Source organism: Camelus bactrianus, chromosome 1 (genome assembly GCF_048773025.1).
Source record: "Camelus bactrianus isolate YW-2024 breed Bactrian camel chromosome 1, ASM4877302v1, whole genome shotgun sequence".
NCBI lineage: Eukaryota > Metazoa > Chordata > Mammalia > Artiodactyla > Camelidae > Camelus > Camelus bactrianus.
The window spans coordinates 120,288,257-120,307,196 of NC_133539.1; the positions used below are offsets into that span (position 1 = coordinate 120,288,257).

The 18,940-nt window shown below is 51.0% G+C and overlaps 1 protein-coding gene across 1 annotated transcript in view; it reads left to right on the plus strand.

Annotated features, from left to right (window-relative positions):
- Nucleotides 1–690: 690 nt before the first annotated feature.
- The window catches only part of COLQ (collagen like tail subunit of asymmetric acetylcholinesterase), a 54,447-nt gene continuing 36,197 nt past the window's right edge, over nt 691–18,940 (plus strand). The window contains exon 1 of the mRNA XM_010966050.3: nt 691–888. Coding sequence (XP_010964352.1) covers nt 783–888 — 106 coding nt within the window. The 5' untranslated portion in view covers nt 691–782. The remainder of the gene's footprint in view (nt 889–18,940) is intronic.

The following is an 18,940-nucleotide window of genomic DNA, read 5'->3' on the forward strand; positions in this document are numbered from 1 at the left end:
TCTATCACTGAGCTGTACCCTCCCGAAGAATATCTTTTTGTTTGAAGAATTTCGTCTAGCCAAAGGTCAAGTCAATGATGTTATTTCCCAGATGTAGTTTGATCAATAATCACTTTCCAATCCATTAAATCTTTCCATTTATTTTGCTTTGCATGTGGGATAAAAGGTTACGGCTTCTGGAGAGAGAATAACCACTTTTTTTTGGAGAAAGATGTTTTGAAAAACAGAAACTCTTCCCCACCATCATCCTTGCTTTTTACTGGATGATTAAAGGAAAAAAAAAAAAATCCGGGGGCAACTTTACATTTGTCACCTGATGGGTAAATGTGTCACAGACTGACAGCAGAAGGATTTGTCTCCACGGAAATGCACTTTGAATCCAGGGAATTTGAACACCTCAGTTGGAAGTGGGTAGGCACGGGTGGAGAACCCACTAGGACTGCTTCTGGTGGACATTTGAGATTTGGCTGCCTTTTTTTTTAATCACCTCTTCAATGGCCACTTCAGTCTCAAAAAAAAAAAATTGGACATCTTAATTTTAATGTGGGCATTTGGTCCAGTGCTTAAGATAAATATAACCCTGTGTAGTACGGGGCAGGTTTAGTGGGAAATGGTTGGCATTCTTTCTTGGTAAAGGCATGGGGGAGGGAGGCGGGGAGGGAGGGAGGGAAGAGGGGGGAGAGAGGGAGGCACACAGCGCGAGGAAGACGGGGCAGAGATAAGGGAGGCTCCTCGCAGCCCTGCTGGGAGAACTTGACACTTTGCAGCCCGCAGCAGCCAGCATGGTTGTCCTGAGCCCGGTGGCTCGGGGGATTTATCTTCAGCTTTTCTTCCGCCTCATCGTGTCCCAGCCCACCTTCATCAACAGCGTGCTCCCCATTCCAGCAGGTAAAGGACGACCACGACCCCTCTTGTTCTGCCGGTCAGGGCGGGAGGGGAGGAGGGCGGACTGTTCCCAGCACGTCCTGATGTTTTTCCCTTCCCAGTCTTGTTGGAGGGAGGCCGGGGGGTGGGGGTGGGGGAGCCGGCCACCGGGCAGCCTCCTGCTCATCAAAGCCAGAGACCCTTTACTGACTTGTGTCTTCTCCCCACTTGCTGCCTGGTTGCATTTTGGTTGGGAACTGGGGGCAGTGGAGACAGAGGGGAATGCATGTCAGAGGGCAGTGAGTCCAGACGTTTCTGTAAATACAGCCCTGACCCCTTGGGGGCTCGGCTCACAGGGATGCTCTGCAGGGAGCAGTCACCTACGTGCCCCTGGGGCACGGCACCAACCCCCCTCCCCCTGCTGCAGCCTCAGGACCAGGTCCCCTCTGCTCCCTGCTGTGCTTTCTCCCAGGGTTGGGCTTCGCTTCAGCCTCAGATGGGAAGGGAGAAGGGGGCTTGCTGGGGAGAGGGGAGGGGGCTGCTGAGCAGAGTCAGGCCTGGAGCTGGGGGCAGCGCAGGGGGCTCTTTCTTCCCCGCCTGGCAGTCTCTTCCAGGGCGACTGCCCTTGTCCCGTCCCACCCCGGGCAAGGGAAGTATTGGGTTACTAGCCTGGCTTGTCTAAACCTTTCTGAGGAGACTCAGATGCTTCCTGAGGGCTTGAGGGAGAAAGGCAGACCCCAGGCTTTGCCTCCTGTCTCCTCACCGCCGCCCTCAATTTGCCTCAGCACCCCCTTGGCTCTCCCCAGAAAAACGAATCTCAGAAATACTGTAAATGAGACAGAAATTTCACTCTTGCCACCTTTTCTGAAAGCTCAGGCTGTCCGGGAGGGAGGGCAGAGCAGTGAACCCAGGCCCCAACCCTCTCCATTCATAGAACAGCCCCCTGACATGTTGCCCTGCCCACACTTGTGGTCTGAGGGAGAAGGGCAGGGAAAGGGGGGGCTGGAAGAGGGGAGGGGATTTGTGGGGAACGTGGGGGCGGGGAAGGTAGGGGCTGGTGCCACTCAAATCCAGTTGAGAGCTTCAAGCTTCTTCTGGGAGTGAGTGGGTCATGATTCCTCTATTCGAGGGGGGAAGCCGGATACTTAATTTGGTCTAACTTGGTGGCTCTTAACTTTGTTTGGGTCATGGATTCCTTTGAGAATCTGCTGAAGGCTCAGGATGGAGAGAAACAGGGTCTCGGTCTAGCCCTGCCCCGGTGGGCAGCCTGACTTTACGGAGGTACTCGGCATTAGACTGTAAGCACCCTGTGGGCAGGGACCACGTCTGTCTTGGACATTGTCACTGCTTTCCCAGGGAAAGAACAGTGCCTGGCACAAGGTCGGTGCCCCCCAAATATTTGGTGAATGGATGAGTGAATGCAGGGTTGAAAACTTCTCTGTAGATTGGAGTTTGCCATCATTTTGTATCACTTAATTAATTTATTTATTTTTATTGCAGTGCAGTTGATTTACAATCTAGGGTACAGCATAGTGATTAGGTTATACATACGTACATATACATTCTTTTTTCCATCATAGGTTATTACAAGCTGTTGAATATAGTTCCCTGTATCACTTAATTTAGATACAGCCAACATGGCTAATGGGTTTTGAAAGCTGGAGAGAAAAGGGCCTCTGATTTTCTTCGAACTCCTTGCCCTCGAGAGCGCCCTGGCGTAGCTTAGACCTCTCTTGGGTGAGACTTGGTGCAGACTGTAGCAATCAGTGTAACAGCAGGAAAAAGAAGCAACTCAGATGGTTCAAAAAAAGACTTGAATGAAGGCATCATTTCTGAGGTGTGGGTGGGGTTAAGGGAAACAAGAAGAGAGGTTGAGAAATTAGCCACCTTGGACCCGTTACCACCTCTATGCTTGAGGAGACAAGAGGGAAAAGTGGGGAAGTGGATCCCGGGAGATTTGGGACCTTGGAGGAGGGGCCGCTGAGCGGGTGCTCTGATCTCAGAGGGACCCAAAGCAAAGAGTGTGCAGAAGAAATAACCCAACCGCTCTCTCCTCCAGCCCAACCACCATGGGCAGTGCTTCCCATAGGCCAAACCCAACCCGAAGCCGGGAGTCATGGGGGTCAGCCTGGGCGGGGTGGGGGCAGAATGAAGGGGGAAGGGGCGGGAACTTAGAAGAGCCAGCCCACCCATCCACAGGCACTTCCTCTGGAATTGCTAAACCCAGATCTGGTTGGGCATGCGGTCTTTAGACATTTGCTAAAACAGTGGGGTAGATCTGGCGGGAGTCACCAAGGTGTCAGCTCAACAGAGCACAGAACATCTGCTTTGTCGTGTGGAGTCCCTCTGCCCTGTCCCCTTCCTCTAGTCGCCAGCCTCCCTGATAGCACAGCTCAGAAATAAACACACGCCCTGGAGCCGGAATTGTCCCTTAACACCGGAGAACTGTATCCTTTGAAAATATTTTCCAACAATTTGATGTGAAGTCGTCTGTGTCCAGAAGCTTGTAGGTTCTTACTCTTCTGAAGAAGACAAGGCCTGTGCACACAGACAAAAGTGCCGCCAGGAAATCTTTTCGTTCTGCCCACGTGCCCCTGGTGAGTGCCCGCCGCGCGCTGTCCAAACAGACTGCCCCCGAGGCCGCCCTGACGGAGGAAGAGCTCTCCGGGCCCACAGGCTGGTCCCTTCCTTCACTCTCTTCGGGAAAGACTGGATCCCAGCAAGGCTGGACACAGCGCGGTGACCCGGAGCAGATGGTCGTTACCTGGCAGCCCCCACTGCCGGGCCCCTGAGAGGACCAGGAGGGAGCAGAAAGCATTAAAGGGGCCAGAACTGGTGCTAGAAAGCCCAGCACTAAAGCACCTGCATCCGACATGCGGAAAACCAGTGCAGGCTGTTCCTCCAAGCCTGTGAACGTACGCTTGGGACATTGTCCTGACGGGCTGAGAAAGCGGGGTTCTAGGGGGTGGTGACTGAGCTGGAGCACATCATACTGCGGACGGGGCCGCTGGCTAAGATAAGACAGCTGGTCAAACAGATTACCAGGAAAACGGTACAGAACCAGGGGCTAGTTCTGCGATCTAAGAGGGTAGTGGATTGGAATTCTTTCCAGAGCCTCCGTTCTGTACGTCCCCCCGAGGGCATCTCCGACTTACGTATAGCATATTGACTGGTTTGCACTACAGCGAGCACGAAGGACCGAGTCAGACTGAATTATGTTCACTTTATTTCACCTAAGAAGGCAGACAGGTGTCAGATTTATTCATTTCTGTTGAATGTGGCCTTAAATTTGTTAATGTCAGGAGCCCTAACTTTGGTGTATGGTTTTAACCATTGCCAGGAGATAAACCACCCTGATACTCAGGGGCTTAACGACAGTTACTTGTTATTGAACTCCACGTGTTTGTGGGTCACTCAGGGTCCGCTGGTCTGGCCGGGGTTTGGCGGGCCCTGGCTGGGCTCACTGCGCTCCGTGGGTTGACTCAGCTCCACATCCATCCACAGACATGGCTCAGGAGCTACACAATGTCTGGAATGCTTTGGCCCAGACCCAAGGACAGTAATTCATATGGAAGGACAGTCCTTCCACACGCTCCAGGCTGTGTAATTCTCACAGCACCCCGGTGTGGGTGTAGCCTCACTCCTACTTTTCAGATGGAGAAATGAAGGCTCAGAGAGGTTAAGTGGCTCACCCAAGATTACACAGCTGATGTGTGGGAGAGCTGGAGACTGGAATCCTGCCCTCTAAGTCCATGGCTTTTACCAATGTAGACCAAATCAGTTTATGGCCATGGATAAAGAGTGATCTTAGCTTTTAAAGTCCCACACCCTGGCCTCCGAATACCCATTGCAGGCTCTTTCTTCCCCATTCTCTCCTGTCTTCTCCTCAGGATATCAGTGCTCGAAGCTCTTAGCAAATGACTATGATTACTTTATACTAAAGTGTGCATGACTTGCCAGGGTACTCACTTATCTTTCTTTGGAGATATTTGTGTTGTACCAGGAGTCAAAGATCTAAGCTACAGGATGCTCTAGTAGGTGAGCTTCAACCAGGGCATTTTGGGGTATGAGGCTTCCTGGAGTCAGGGGAACACTGTTTCACAGACATTCTCTTTAGGGATGTGAGCCAGGCGACTCTATACCCACAGACACGTGTGGCTTCCCTTTTCCAGCACAGGATTTCTCAGGCAGGCAGGGACTCTCCAGAGGACATGTGGGTCCAGGGCTCAGGACCAGGTGGAAAGAAGACCCAACCCTGTCCTGGAGAGCGAGATCGTGTGGGAGCTCGTGAGTTTGTCTGGGTGCCAGAGTCTTCTCCGTGGGTGCTGGGATGCGGCCTGCAGGACCTGATGTCCAGCCCTGCAACCCCCGGTGGGAAGCCAGCCAGGCCACCACTTGGGAACCAATCCTGTTCTCAGCAGTAGATGATGAGCTATTTATTTACGTCTGATGCTGGTCAGCTCTTGTTTAATGTTCCGTAATGCACTTCCCGACCGTCTCCTCCGATTTAGCTCCAGATATGTCCTCTGGATAATAGAATCAGAGAAGGTTCTTAAATTAGAGGGCCCTCCAGGGGTCCTGGCTGGCCGATTTCACCCCTCCCGAGCCTCTGGATGAAATAGTAGACTCCTCTCCAGCTCAGAGAGGGGTGGGTGTGAGCCGGGGGGGCTCTCTCTTCAGAGACCCAGGCCGGGCCCCGACACAGTCATTCACTACACCCCAGCCTGCTTTCCTCAGGTCCACAATCATCACTGCCAGAGCCACGCAAAAACCACACAGCTCCAGAGGGTCCAGAAGCCCCTCTGACTCCCAGGAGTCATCAGGCAGGTCGACGACCCATCTTCTTGAAATACAGTTCAAGCCTTAACTGCTACTCGTATCACTGGTACCAAGTGTCCCTAAACCTCTCATTTTGTTTGCTGAGCTTTCTCACAGCCACAGGGTACTTCCTCTTCACAGTTGTCCCTACTGTGAGGGGTCTTGGGTTTGAATCCTGACTCTGTGTGATTGTGGGAAGCTTATACCATAATTGCGGTAAAAAGTCCCAATTCCCTCATCTGTAAAATGGGTATAATAGTCTCACTGGATTGCTGTGAGCATGTATTCATTCAGCAAACACTCAAAGTCCCAACACTGTACCTGGAACCAGGATGCAGCAGTGAGCAGATGAAAGCATCTCGCCCACGTGGATTTCCTGTCATCACCCTGAGAAGAGCCGGGTGGGCCAGAGGGGTGAAAAGACCCCTGCAGCGGAGCCAAAGCTCAAGAACCAGCTGCCTGGGAGCCCAGGTCAGCCTTCATGTTGCTGAAAAAAGAAGAAACAGAGAGAAAAAGTTTTTAATTGCCTTAGTTGCTAACATTTAAGAATCAAGTGATTTGACATTAAAAAAAAAGTATTTCTGATGTCTCTTAAAAACCCAAAAGCTCTTAAAAAGCAGGACAACCTGGCAGTCCTGGCCCACATCCTGATACCACAACGACTGTTTGGAACAGAGCGGCTCCAAGTCTGCACCCTCTCATCTTATGCCTGGGCTGCCTTCCTTGTGACCACTGCCTGTCTAGCCCGATCTACACAGGTGGCTTTTGGCATCTGGGGCTGGAAGCCGTGCTGGTTTGGACTCAGCCTCCTTCTTTAGCAGTCTCGGGCGTTTCCCCAGAATTCCTGAGCTCTGCAAAGCTTAGTTGGACAGTTAATGTTCTAGATCGGTGGATCTCAAACTACAGCACTGGTTCTCTGCCCTGGAGACACACGAGAATCCTCTGGGATGCTTTACAGGAGCCCAGTGTCTAAGCTGAACAGACCAAGGACATCAGAATCTCTGGGGCAAGGGGTCAGGCACTGGGAGTGTGTAAGGTTCTCCAGGATTCTAATGTCTAGCCTTGGTTAACCATTGCAGCCAGCACCAGGATCACCCGGAAGGTTTGTAAAAACACACACTGCTGGCCCACCCCCGGAATTTCTGATCCAGTGGGTCTGGGGTGGGGCCCAGGGTTTGCTTTTTTTTTTCTTTTCCATTATAGGTTATTACAAGAAATTGAATATAGTTCCCTATGCTATACAGTAGGACCTTGTTTTTTATCTATCTTATATATAGTAATCTGTATCTGCTAATCCCAGATTCCTAATTTATCCCTCTCCCTTTTCCTCTTTGGTAACAGTAAGTTTGTTTTCTATGTCTCTGAGTCTGTTTCTGTTTTGTAAATAAGTTCAGTTGTCTCATTTTTTAAGATTCTACATGTAAATGATATCATATAATATTTGTCTTTCTCTGCCTGACTTACTTCACTTGGTATGATAATCTCCAGGTCCATCCATGTTGCTGCAAATGGCATTATTTCATTCTTTTTCATGGCTGAGTAATATTCCATTGTGTGTGTGTGTGTGTGTGTGTGTGTGTGTGTGTGTGTGTGTGTGTATGACATCTTCTTTATCCAGTCATCTGTCGGTGGACACTTAGGTTGCTTCCATGTCTCGGCTATTGTAAACAGGGCTGCTGTGAACACTGGGTGCATGTGGTCTTTTTGAATTAGAGTTTCCTCCAGATATATGCCCAGGAGTGGGATTGCTGGGTCATATGGTAACTGTTTTTAGTTTTTTAAGGAACCTCCATGTTGGTCTCCATAGTGGCTACATCAATTTACATTCCCACCAGCAGTGTAGGAGGGTTCCCTTTTCTCCACAGCTGCTCCAGCATTTGTGATTTGTAGACTTTTTAATGATGGCCGTTCTGACTGGTGTGAGGTGATACCTCATTGGGTTTGGATTTGAATTTCTCTGATAACTGAGTTTGCATTTCTGTAAGATCCCAGGTACTGCTGAAGCAGCAGGTCCATGGGCCACACTTTGAGGACCGCTGCTCAAGTCTGTATCCTGAGTTTCTGTGTTAGTTTCCTGTGGCCACTCAGTGGTCACATGACCTCCTTCTGTGTCAGTCTCTTTCTTCCTCTCTCTTATAAGGACATTTGTGATTACACGTAGGACCCACCTGGATAATCTCCCCTAAACTTCTTGATTTCATCACACTTGCAAAGCTCCTTTTGTCAAATAAGGTAACCTTTATGGATTCCAGGAAATAGGGTGTGAACCTCCTTGGGGGCCATTATTCAGTGTCCCACAGTTGCCTTTCCCACTGGGTAAAGTGTCCCACGAGTGCTCCCTTTAAGTGACGTCAGGATCAAAGGCACAGGCAAGTATACTGTCATCATATGGATCCCTTCCCAGAGCAGACCTTGAGACAAGGATTGGGGTGCAAGTGGTGTGTTTGGGAGGCGATTCCAGTAGGGCACTGGGAAGGATGTGAGGCCGATCTGGCTCTGACATCTGTCACCCCATTGATCACCAGGGTTGATTCGGCTGATCTGGCTGGCTGGGCGGGTGTCCCCTTCCTCCCTCACTGCTCCATGAAGCTGTGCGCTCTGTGGAAGGGGATAACCATCCCCAACAGAGGAGGACTGCTGTTCTCGGTCAAGGGCATACAAATAGCTGCGCTCCCCTGCTAGAACCTCCAAACAAGCTCTCAAGGTCCAGTAGGGCACTAGGAAACCGAGACAGGGAAGGGAGATCGCCAGTCCTGGGGTCAGGGGGCAGGGAGCTCGTGAGCAGATTTCTGCTGTGGACAGCGGGGCCCCAGATCCACTGTGGACCCCAGGGAGACAGGGGCTGGGATACTGACCCCCAGCTTCAGGGGTGTCCCTGCCTCCAGCCACTTCCTCGGACGTGGTGTCTGTGGCTGGAGCTGGAAGCCCACAGGGCCTGCGGGATGCTGAGGGTACAGGTTGGGGTGGGGGAGAAGCAGCGCATCCACTGTAGATGCGCTGAGGGAGCGGCCGTGGTTCCACTGGCTCTGCTGCAGCTGCGTGCCCACCGCGCCTTCCAGGCAGCGGCAGCTACAGCTCAGCACACCTGGAGCTGGGGTCCAGTTGCTCAGGGAGCCCCACAAACACCAATAAAGCGCCTTGCATGGAGCACTGCTTATTTGCTAGACTCTTTATGTACCTGACTTCTAATCTTCACAACAGTTTCACAAGACATCAGTCCCCGCATTTTACCAAAGAGGGAACTGACAAAGAGAGGTGCAGTCACTTACCTGAGGTCACATAATGCCAGGGCCAAATTTCTAAATCAGGACTTTCTGAGCCCCAAATTGTTGTAGAGGCAGAAAAGCCTAGTGGTTCAGAGTAGGACATTTGGTGCCACGCTGCCTGGGTCCAAATCTTGTGTTTCCCTTAGCTGTGTGATGTTAGGCAAGCAAATTGCCCTCTCAGTGCCTCAGTTTCCCTGCCGGTGAAATGGGGCTAAAAGAAGGATTTCACTCATAGTGCAGTTGTGAAGATTAAGTGGGCTCATTATGAACATAAAGGACTTTGAAAAGTGCCTTGTGTGCAATGTGTAAACTTTTTCTCTCATTATTTCCAGAACCTGACAGTGTCTCTACACACGCCAAGAAGTCATGATTTCCCCTAAGGTGCCTTTGTGGCAAAAGGCAAAAGTCCCCAATACAATCCAAAGAGTGGCTTTTTGCTTAAAATTTCCAGTGGGTTAAGGCCAGAAGAGAGGCCCCGCTTTGACCTGTTTTGCATTTGTGAACCAGTCCCCAAACCAGGGACCTGTGGACCAGGGAAGGAGGCTCTTACCGTGGTGACCGGCTTCCCCAGATGGCTCTAAAATTATACCTGGCCCTGTTCCATCTCCCGCCCGCCGGGAGCGGTCAGCTCCATTCAAGCCTGCACTTAGGTCTCCACGGCGACCAACATAAGCACAAGCGGGGACCGTACTGGGAGCCGCGACAGCTGCGGGGGGCCTGGTGGCTGCTGAGGGCTGTGCACCGCGAACCAGCTGAGGTCTGAGAAAAGCAGGAAAGGAGAACGGGGGTTGGACAGGCCTCCCCCAACCCCCCAGGCCTCCCCGCCACGTTCCCCACGTGTCCTGCGGCCCCTCACTGGGCCTTCTTGATCACTTTCTGAGAAGTCTGGAGAAAGAAAGCCAGGAGCTTTCCTGATGCAGCTGGGAGTCCTCTCTTGGGACACACACTGCGGGAGGGACCTTCTGGGGTCTCAGACCTGGCACAGGGGTCTCGGGGGCCCAGGAGGGTGAGGGATGGGATGACGGTGCCCATCCTGCCTGTGGAGGCCTACCTGCCCGACTGGGGCTTTCTTACTTTCCTGTGACTCTGGGTTTGTTCAAGTGTTTGGACTTGTCCCCTGTATGAGGGGCCTGCGGGTAGGGGTGGGGGTCGTTATCATTGAGTTGAAACTAGGCCGCCCTTTGTGCCCAAACAGAACTGGTTCAGTGTCTGAGATCATCTGTTCTAAGGTGGACCCCACAGGGGGACCCCCCAAAGGCCTCCAGATTCTCTGTGGTCATCCAGAAACCAAACTCTCTGCTGTGGAGACTAGTGGTCAGGATTTAGGGGGCACCAGGCCAGGACAGCCCTTTCCCTCTTGTCTGTCTCCCTAAGAGCTGTATCAGGCAGGTGGCTGTGGGTAAAGTTCACGGTTGGGAAGGCGAGCGTCCTGAGGGTCAGGGGCCACGGGATAGGGGTGGCACCTGCCTGTGAAGGGGCACTGGGAGGCTGATAGGCTGTCTGGATGATTCAGGCCCTGAAAGGGCTTCCCCCAAAGTGTCTGAGCAAATGGTTTCTTTTCTTTTTTTCCTTCAATAATCTGAGTTGACGGGACAGCCCTGAAAGTCAGAGGACACCTGCCTGACCGCCGTGGGGCTGCTGCTCAGTGTCTCCTGCCCAGGTCCCACCAGAAGGTGGCGGGCGACAGTGAGCCAGCCGGCTTGTCCGCTTGCCTGTTTCGGGTTCTCCAAGAGGCTCAGGCCCTGAGGTGGATGTCGGGGAACCCGGTCACCTCTCTGGCCTGCTGTTGACTTGGGGACATGTGTAGCGTTGGGCCAGCCATGCGCTCTCTGGGAGGCTCAGTTTCCCCATCTGCAAAGTGCAGGGCTGGGCCAGATTCCAAAGAGCCTCTGAGCCGTAGACTTGCTCTGACTTTGTGGCTGACGAGTTGCTTGCTAATTTACAGAATCGGCTCCTCCGCAAAGAAGGGGTCTTGTCTCGTGCTCCTCTCCCGAGCACTGGCACCCGAGAGCCCACAGAGCAGGAGGAAGAGGCAGGCGCCGCACGTTCAGATAGCTCTGGGCTTGAGTGGCAGCCTCGTGACCCACTAGCCGAGTGAGCCTGGCCAAGTGGTCTTGGTTTAATTTCTTAGCACCTCAGTTTCTACCTCTGTAAAGTGGGGATGAGAGAGCCTGCCTCGTCAGATGGCAGTGTAACAGCACGGAACTCTGTGCGGCACCTGGAACACAGGCATGTTCTCAGTTACAGGTTCTTCCGAATGCGGTGAGACAGCTGGAGTCCGGGCCGCCTGCCTCCCGCTGGGGTGCTTCCTTCCTACTATAGTAGAAATTTTGGTAGAAACTACTCAGGAGTGGTTGTGCCTTGAGATGGCGACACTGGACTTAGAGGACCTGGAAAGCACAGCTCACACCTGAGGATGGAGCCTCAGCTCCAGAGCGCTCAGCTGCACCCGCAGGCGCCCCTCCCAGGCAGGGGAGCTCACAAGGAGCTCCCCTCTCCCCGCTCCCAGGCACTCCATCCCGAGGGCGTCCCCTCCCCCAGGTTGGAAATTGCACAACCCTGCAGGGACCCGACTGGTGAGACAAGCCACTTCCCGTATCTAATTCATCTGTGTCAGGAGAACGGGCTCTCTGTCCACACCGCATCTGCCTCATATGAAATGACAGTCTTGCCCCCTTCAAAGTGGACAGCGATGCCAAGTCACCAGGCCTGCCAGCGTGGGTCCTCCCGGGAGATCAGAGGCAGATTATTAAACATGGAGATTTCGGATGGAATGCCAGCCGGTGGCGGCTGACTTGACAAAGATGCTCAGTTTTGTGGCCTTATACCCATCTGCTGCCACTTTGCATTTTGTTCCATTTTTTTTCCCTAAATGAGGCAATAAAATCCATTTGAATGGATTCAGATTATTATTATTATTATGTTTAAAGCTGTCTCTGTCTCTAAACAGAGATTACTTATGAGTCTTACTTGAAATATATAGCTTTTGATACACTTCCCAACAATCGAAAGACCAATTTTTATTGCGCCTCCTACTGTGTATTTAGGTATTATATTGAACAAGAAGATTCGTAAGACAAACTAACACAAGGAGCCCATCATCTGTTTGTGACACTAAAATAACAAATGAAACAGTCAGTGAGAAGTGAGGTGAGTCACCCTCGTGGTGTCCGGGGTGCAGTTCGTATGAACGGAGCAGTGAGGATAAGAACACAGCTGATCTGGGTTCAGTCCCAACCCCGCCGCTTACCTGGGCACTTCTTCAAGCCTCAGTGTACTTATCTGTCAAGTAGAGAAAATATTACAGCCCTGACAGCTGTTGGAGCCAGTGCTCAGCACGTGTGAAATATCTCCTGGAAAACAAGCAGACAAACTTACATCTTACACCAGAATAAATCACAAATGAATTAAGATTTAAACATAAAGTATGAAATTATAAACTTACTAGAAGAAATCTTGGGGGATTTGGGGAGTAACTTTAGTGTAGGGGGAAGACCCAGAAGCTATAAAAAAAAAAGTCTTCTACAATCAGTTCTATTACATAAAAAGATAAAATTTGTATGTGGGAAAAACAATTAAAAAGAAAAAAACAATGTCAAAAGGCCAAAACAAACTGGGGAAAATATTTGCAAGTCATATCATAAAGTATTGCTTTATGTGTAAGTGTGTGTATATATATACATATTTTTTTTTGATAAGGGAAGATCAACAACCTAATGGAAAAATGGAAAAAATACACATGGCTTTAAAACTTGTGGCAATACCCCCCGCTTCATTCACCATAAGAGAAATGCAAATTAAGAGGAGCACACTGACATACCATTTTTCATATGTCAGATGGGTGAAATTCAAAAGATCTGACGTCATGAGTGCTGACAAGGGTGTGTGAGAACAGATACGCTCATCCGTCCTCTGCTTGTGGGACAGAATGTGGGTTGCTGGAGACTGTGGAGGTAAATTAGGCAGCCTGTGTAAAAACTGCAAACGCACCCACTCTTTGACCCAGCAGTTCTATTCAAGAACTCGTCCAGTGGGCCCGCTTACCAACATGCACGAAGATGCATGTAGAAGGTTACTTCACGGTATCGTTGTTGGTATCAGCAAGTGTTTGCAAATCACCCAAATGCACATCAGTGCAGGGCAGGGTGAACAAATTACGGTTCTTCTAAGTGAAGGAATATTATGCAGCCAAAGCAAGGAATGTGGTTGCATTTTCTGTAGTAATACAGAAGAAACTCTTAGAAATACTGTGAAGGAACCAAGAGAGAGAATCACAGGTCTACTATTTCGTTACAAGTAATAGTAAGAGCAAGAGGAGAAAATATACCTACCTGTTTGCTTCTGTGTACATAGAATCTTTATGGAAGATTACACAGGAGATTAATTGATAATAAATCATTGGAACTGGGACAGGGGTAGGAGAGTTTTCATGCTCTCCCATTTATGCTTTTTGAATTTTGAATCACATGAAGGTATTCCCTATTTTAAACAATTAAACAAAATCCCGTATATGCACACAAAGCAGAGTCTCTCATCTGGAGCACAGGGTGGGATTTTTCTGTCTTTAAAAGTCTGTTTTAAAAGACCCAAGTTAGCAGTGGGAATGGGGGTCTCAGAATTTCCCAAATGGTGGAATCACACAATTTTTAGCACTGCTTAGAATGCCTAAGGGTCGTCTTGCCCGCTTGTTCACTCGAGAAGCTCAGTGGCTCAGTTGAGTCCAAAGGGGTCAGCCCGAGATCCCCCACTTTCTGGAATACAGGGATTTGAGTGACTCATGAGACCACTGGATGGAAATGTGCCAATGGGCAGCCAGCGCTCCCAGGGACCACCTGCCATGGACCTGGGATAACAGTTACCAGAGGCGGTGGGCAGGGATGGGGGCTCTAGGGAAAGGGTTAAGGGAGCCATGTGGTTTTGAATCACAAGTAATAAGAGCGCTGAAATGTCATCATGAAAATATGAGGACGTGGAAACGTAGCTGGTGGAAACTCAGGGTCTTTCCACCTGGCCCCAGTTGTCAGCGCATGTTGGCAACAGCCAGCCTCTGGGCCCAGTGCAGTTGGAGGAGTCTGTCTCTGTCCTGGCTATATCTCCCGAATAACTCTAGAAACCTGGCCTCCCTCCTCAAGCCAAAGCAGAAGATGTAACAGGACTTGCTGATTTATCCCGGCCGCTGTAATCAAATTCAGAGCCAAGGCGCAGCCAGCCTGGGGGAGCTTTCCTGATGTTCCCTTGGCTCCTAATAACATTGCCTCACCCTTCCTCTCTATTACCACATGCCATTTGGTCAAATTAGAACTTGAACTCAGAAAAGCAGATGCCTTCCTTCAGATAAGGTCCAAAAAATTTCCCTGGTGGGAGGAAAGGGAGATGAGTTTGTCTCCTTGAATCTGTACACAAAGGAGTCAATTTTTTTTAATTGAAATTTTGTTGATTTACAGTGTTGTGTTAATTTCTGATGTATAACATAGTGATTCAGTTTTACATTTATATACATATATTTTTCATTATAGGCTATTACGAGATATTGAATATAGTTCCCTGTGCTATACAGAATAACCTTGCTGTTTATCTGTTTTATATATGCTGATCCCAAAGTCCCAGTTTATCCCTCCACCTCCTCCCATTTCCCCCCTGATAAGTTTGTTCTCTATGTCTGTGAGTCTGTCTCTGTTTGATAAGTAAGTTCATTTGTGTCATTTTTTAGGTTTCACATATAAGTGATATCATATGGTATTTTTCTTTCTCTTTCTGGCTTACTTCACTTAGAATAATGATCTCTAGGTCCATCCATGTTGCTGCAAGTGGTATTATTTCATTCTTTTTTATGGCTGAGTAGTATTCCATTGTATAAATGTACCACAGCTTTTTTATCCAGTCACCTGTTGATGGACATTTAGGTTGCTTCCTTGTCTTGGCTATTGTAAATAGTATTGCTGTGAACATTGGGGAGCAGTCGTCTTTTTGAAGTAGCATTTTCTCTGGATGTATGCCCAGAAGTGGGCTGGCTGGATCATAGGCTAACTCTATTTTCAGTTTTTAAAGGAATCTTCATACAGTTTTCCATAGCGGTTGCACCAAATACATTCCCACCAGCAGTCTAGGAGGGTCAAGGGAGTCACTTTTGATATGTGACTTACTATAAAATAATGACCAGTGTGAGGTGGTTTTCCTTCATCCTTGTAGCTTGGGGAGCCTGGGGAGTGTGGCGTCTGTATTGTCGGGGAAGGGTGCAGAAAAGAACGTCTGTCTCCTGTCCTTCCTGGGGGTTCAATTCCTCGCTCAAGGTCTCCTGATGAGTGCAGACATACTCCTCCAGATGGCGCTGGTGTCCTGGCTCTGTGCAGCCCCTAGATGTTCACCAGCAAGGGCGCCGGACCCACCCACCCCGATCCTAACCCTGTGGAGATATCTTCTGGTTCTCTGTTGCCTACTTACATTTTTACATTTTATTTTATTATGAAAAATCCCAAGCATTCAAACAAGTGGGAAGAATTGCCCAGGGAGCACCAGATACCCCTGGTTACGGGTTGACTTGCGTCTTGCCCTCACCCCCAATGTGCATGCTGAAATCCCAACCTCCATGACCTCAGCATGTGACTGTATTTGGACACAGGCCTTTAAAGAGGTGATTAAGGTTACAGAGGCCATATGGGTGGCTCTGGTCCAATAGGATGGGTGTCCTTACAAGTAGAGGAGATTTGGGCACACAAAGAGACAGCAGGGACGCTGGGAAAGAGGAAAGGTCCCGTGAGGACACAGGGAGAGGGCAGGCATCCGCAAGCCAAGGAGGGACGTCCCGGAAGAAACCAAGCCTCCTGACACCTTCACCTTGGACGTCTAGGTTCCCAAACTGTGCAAAACAAATTCCTGTTGTTTAACCGCCCGGGTGCTTGGCTGTGGCAGCCTCGCAGACAAATGCACCCACCACGCAGATGTTGCAGATTCTGCAAATGTTATAATTTTTGTGGTGTTTACTCCATCCCCTGTGTGTTTACCCATCTTATTTTTTTTGATGGATTTCAAAATGAGTTGCAACCCGTTGCCCTCTTTGAAGAGTAGACTATTCAACAGAGAAGGTAAATGACCAAACCCTCCCTGTGGCCGGGAGAGTCCGGGAAGCCACTCGGACTGACAACTCATTTATGAACCAGTGAACTAGGATCGAAAGATCAGTCATCGTGAGGTTTGATTAGCAAGACGTGGAACCAGGTGTTGGAAACGCCTCCAAGCCCATTTGGCTGGGACGACACCTGCTGTTTTTTCTGAGTCCCTGCTCATTCTCTCTGGATGGAGTTGGGGGCGTGGGGCGAGTCACCATGTTGTGCTGGTCACCAAATCATCCAGGGTCAGATGTCAGGATTCAATCGATATCTTCAATGCAAGACACCTGGCCAACCACCTGCTGGCTGTGTGTGACCTCAGGCGCCTCCCTGGATCTCTGAGCCTCATCTGAAGACAAAGGTGATGGTCCAGGCACACACCTTGTGTGGTGATTTGGGGAACAGAGAAGGACCCTGGGTGCTCACGGACGTTCCATGGTTGGCACCTCACTCGTGGGCTAGGGTGATGCTATCTGCTGTGACAAACAAGCGCCAGCATTTCCAAGACTTAGTCTAATCGAAACGTATCCCCTGCTCACCCGACAGTCCAGTGTCCCTGGTTGGGGGTGGCCGGCCTCCCCACTGGCGTCCAGGCACGCGGGCCCTGCCTGTCCTGGCAGCACCATTGGTGAGAAGAGGCGCAGTCCCACAACCCCAGTCCCCACACCGAGGGGGCCTGGCAGTGCGGCCACTTCTCAGGGGTAGGTCTGGCCGGTGGGGCCAAATATGTTGGGGGGAATACAGCCCCAACTCTGAAGAGGTCCTGAGATGTGAAGTCAGTGGCTGGGGGTTAGGAGTGGGCGCCAGGGAAGGGCCGGATCCACAAGAAGAGCGGGGGTGGGGGAGACAGTCTGATGGGGGTCCCCCCCAGGGGCTGGGGAAACGGCCACCAGGGGGGCGTCTTCTCCCAGGGCTGGGCCAGAGTCCTGCGGAACTCTGACCCCGACTGTTCTAGCTGTGTGGCCTGGACAAGGTGACTCGGCTTCTCCTAGAGCTCTTTTCTCCTCTGGGAATGGAGGATGACTGCTGGGAGGGTTCAACAATGTTAATAATTCAGTAATGCCAAGTCCAGTGTTGTCTTTGTTGCATGACGAGGACTTGGCAAGACCAGGGCCAGCAAAGACGCAGCGCAGCTGCCACGCCCGCCTCTCCTCTCAGGGAGGCAATTACCAGTAAGGAGTGACCCTTTCCTCAGGGTCCTTCTTTACACAGCATCCCAGGAAATCTGTATCAGTCGGCTGGAGTTAGCAGATGAGAAGAGATCACTGCCCTCCAGAGGCTAGACTGTGGGTGCATCCACCCCACATCCTGCAGCACAGCAAGGGCTCCGCACGAGCAACTGCTCAGTAAAGGGTTGGGAGCTCAAGTCGAATCTGTGTCAGGGCTCCCCTGTGTGCAAAACATGGGTTCTATGTCAAAGAGAAGATGGTTCTGATGCTTGTTGAAAGGACAGGGAAGACTTTGAAGCAGACTCTGTCCCCGGGAGGCAGGACGGTCTCAGTAGGGGAGGCTGAGCTCAGTTCCGAATGAAACAGAACAAGTGGGGATTTGTAGTCAAGGAGTGGGTTGTGGGGGTCGGTGGATGGAAAATCACCAAGAGGAGACATCAAGGGTAGGGGATCTTGCTAAAGCCTCTTAGCAGGACTCCAGCTGAAGGCAGGCCAGGGTGATCAGATACCAGGGGTGGGGATTCTCGCTAAACCGACTTAGTGGGTTCTTGCTAAAACTCGACTCAGCAAGGCTGTCACGGAAGCCCGAGGTCGAGGCCTGGTTGAGAGCCTGACCAAAGTCAGGCCAAGGACAGGGTGTCTGGCAGTGAGAAGGCTGAACCCAGATCCTCCAGCCTACTTCTCTGCCCACCCAGGTTTGGGGGTGGGACAGCAGACCCAGGCGCCCGGGGCTGGCGGGACCCGGGGCTCTGCCCCCAGATGTGCACTGGGACCCTGGCTCCTTTGGAAGGATGCCGAGTTATCCAGGCCGCACAAGCTCTCTGGGCTGCAAGGGCAGGAGACACAGCAGGAAGATGTAAAGCAGACTCTGCTTTGTTGGGGCAGCAGGAACCAGGCCTACGCATGGCCGCAGCGGGGACAGGCGCTCTGGCCCCGTGCCCGGGAGGCAGTATTCCAGAAGTGGTCTTCTGGCCTGGGTGATAAATCCCAGAGCCGCAATTAAGACAAAATACTGTGAATATGACACCTGCTGACGGCTGCAGGAAGGGCTCGGAAACCTTTCTTATCAATTAGATTCTGCAGGCAGCCCTGCTCTGGTGAGCCAGTGCTGGGCCCAGGATGGGCAGCCCAGCGGGCCGGCTGCCTGGACGGCAGGGATCACTCTCAGGGGAGTGGGGGTGGTCCTCCATCCTGGTCCAGCACCCTCATGAAGGACCATTGCGTCTTGGGTGTCACCACCCCTGGAAGAAGCCGCGGCTGGAAAGGAAGGGCTCAGAGCTCATGTGGTCCAATGCTCCCATTTTACATTTGGGAACACCAAGGCCCAGCGTGGAAGTGAATTGTTCAAGGTCACACAGCAGGTTACTGGCCACACCGGGGCTGGAGACCAGGATTCCTCAACCCAGGCCAGCACGCTTGGCTGAAGGGGTGGTTAAGGAGTGAGCTCACATCCAGGCTTTTGACTTCAGGAAATCCAACTGTTAGTTGGGGAGGCAGACACAGAGAGTGAGACAAAGTTAGAGATAGGGAGGCAGAGAGATGGAGGATGGGCCTGGGGCAGGAAAGAGAATGGCAGAAGGAGAAACAGAAAAGAGAGACAGCCTGAGACACTGGGTTCGGAGCAAAGATTCAGATGCCTGCAGGGTTGGACAGGACCTCTGCCATCATCTGGTCAGTCCCCTTCATTTTGACAATAATGAAACAAAGTATAGCGGAG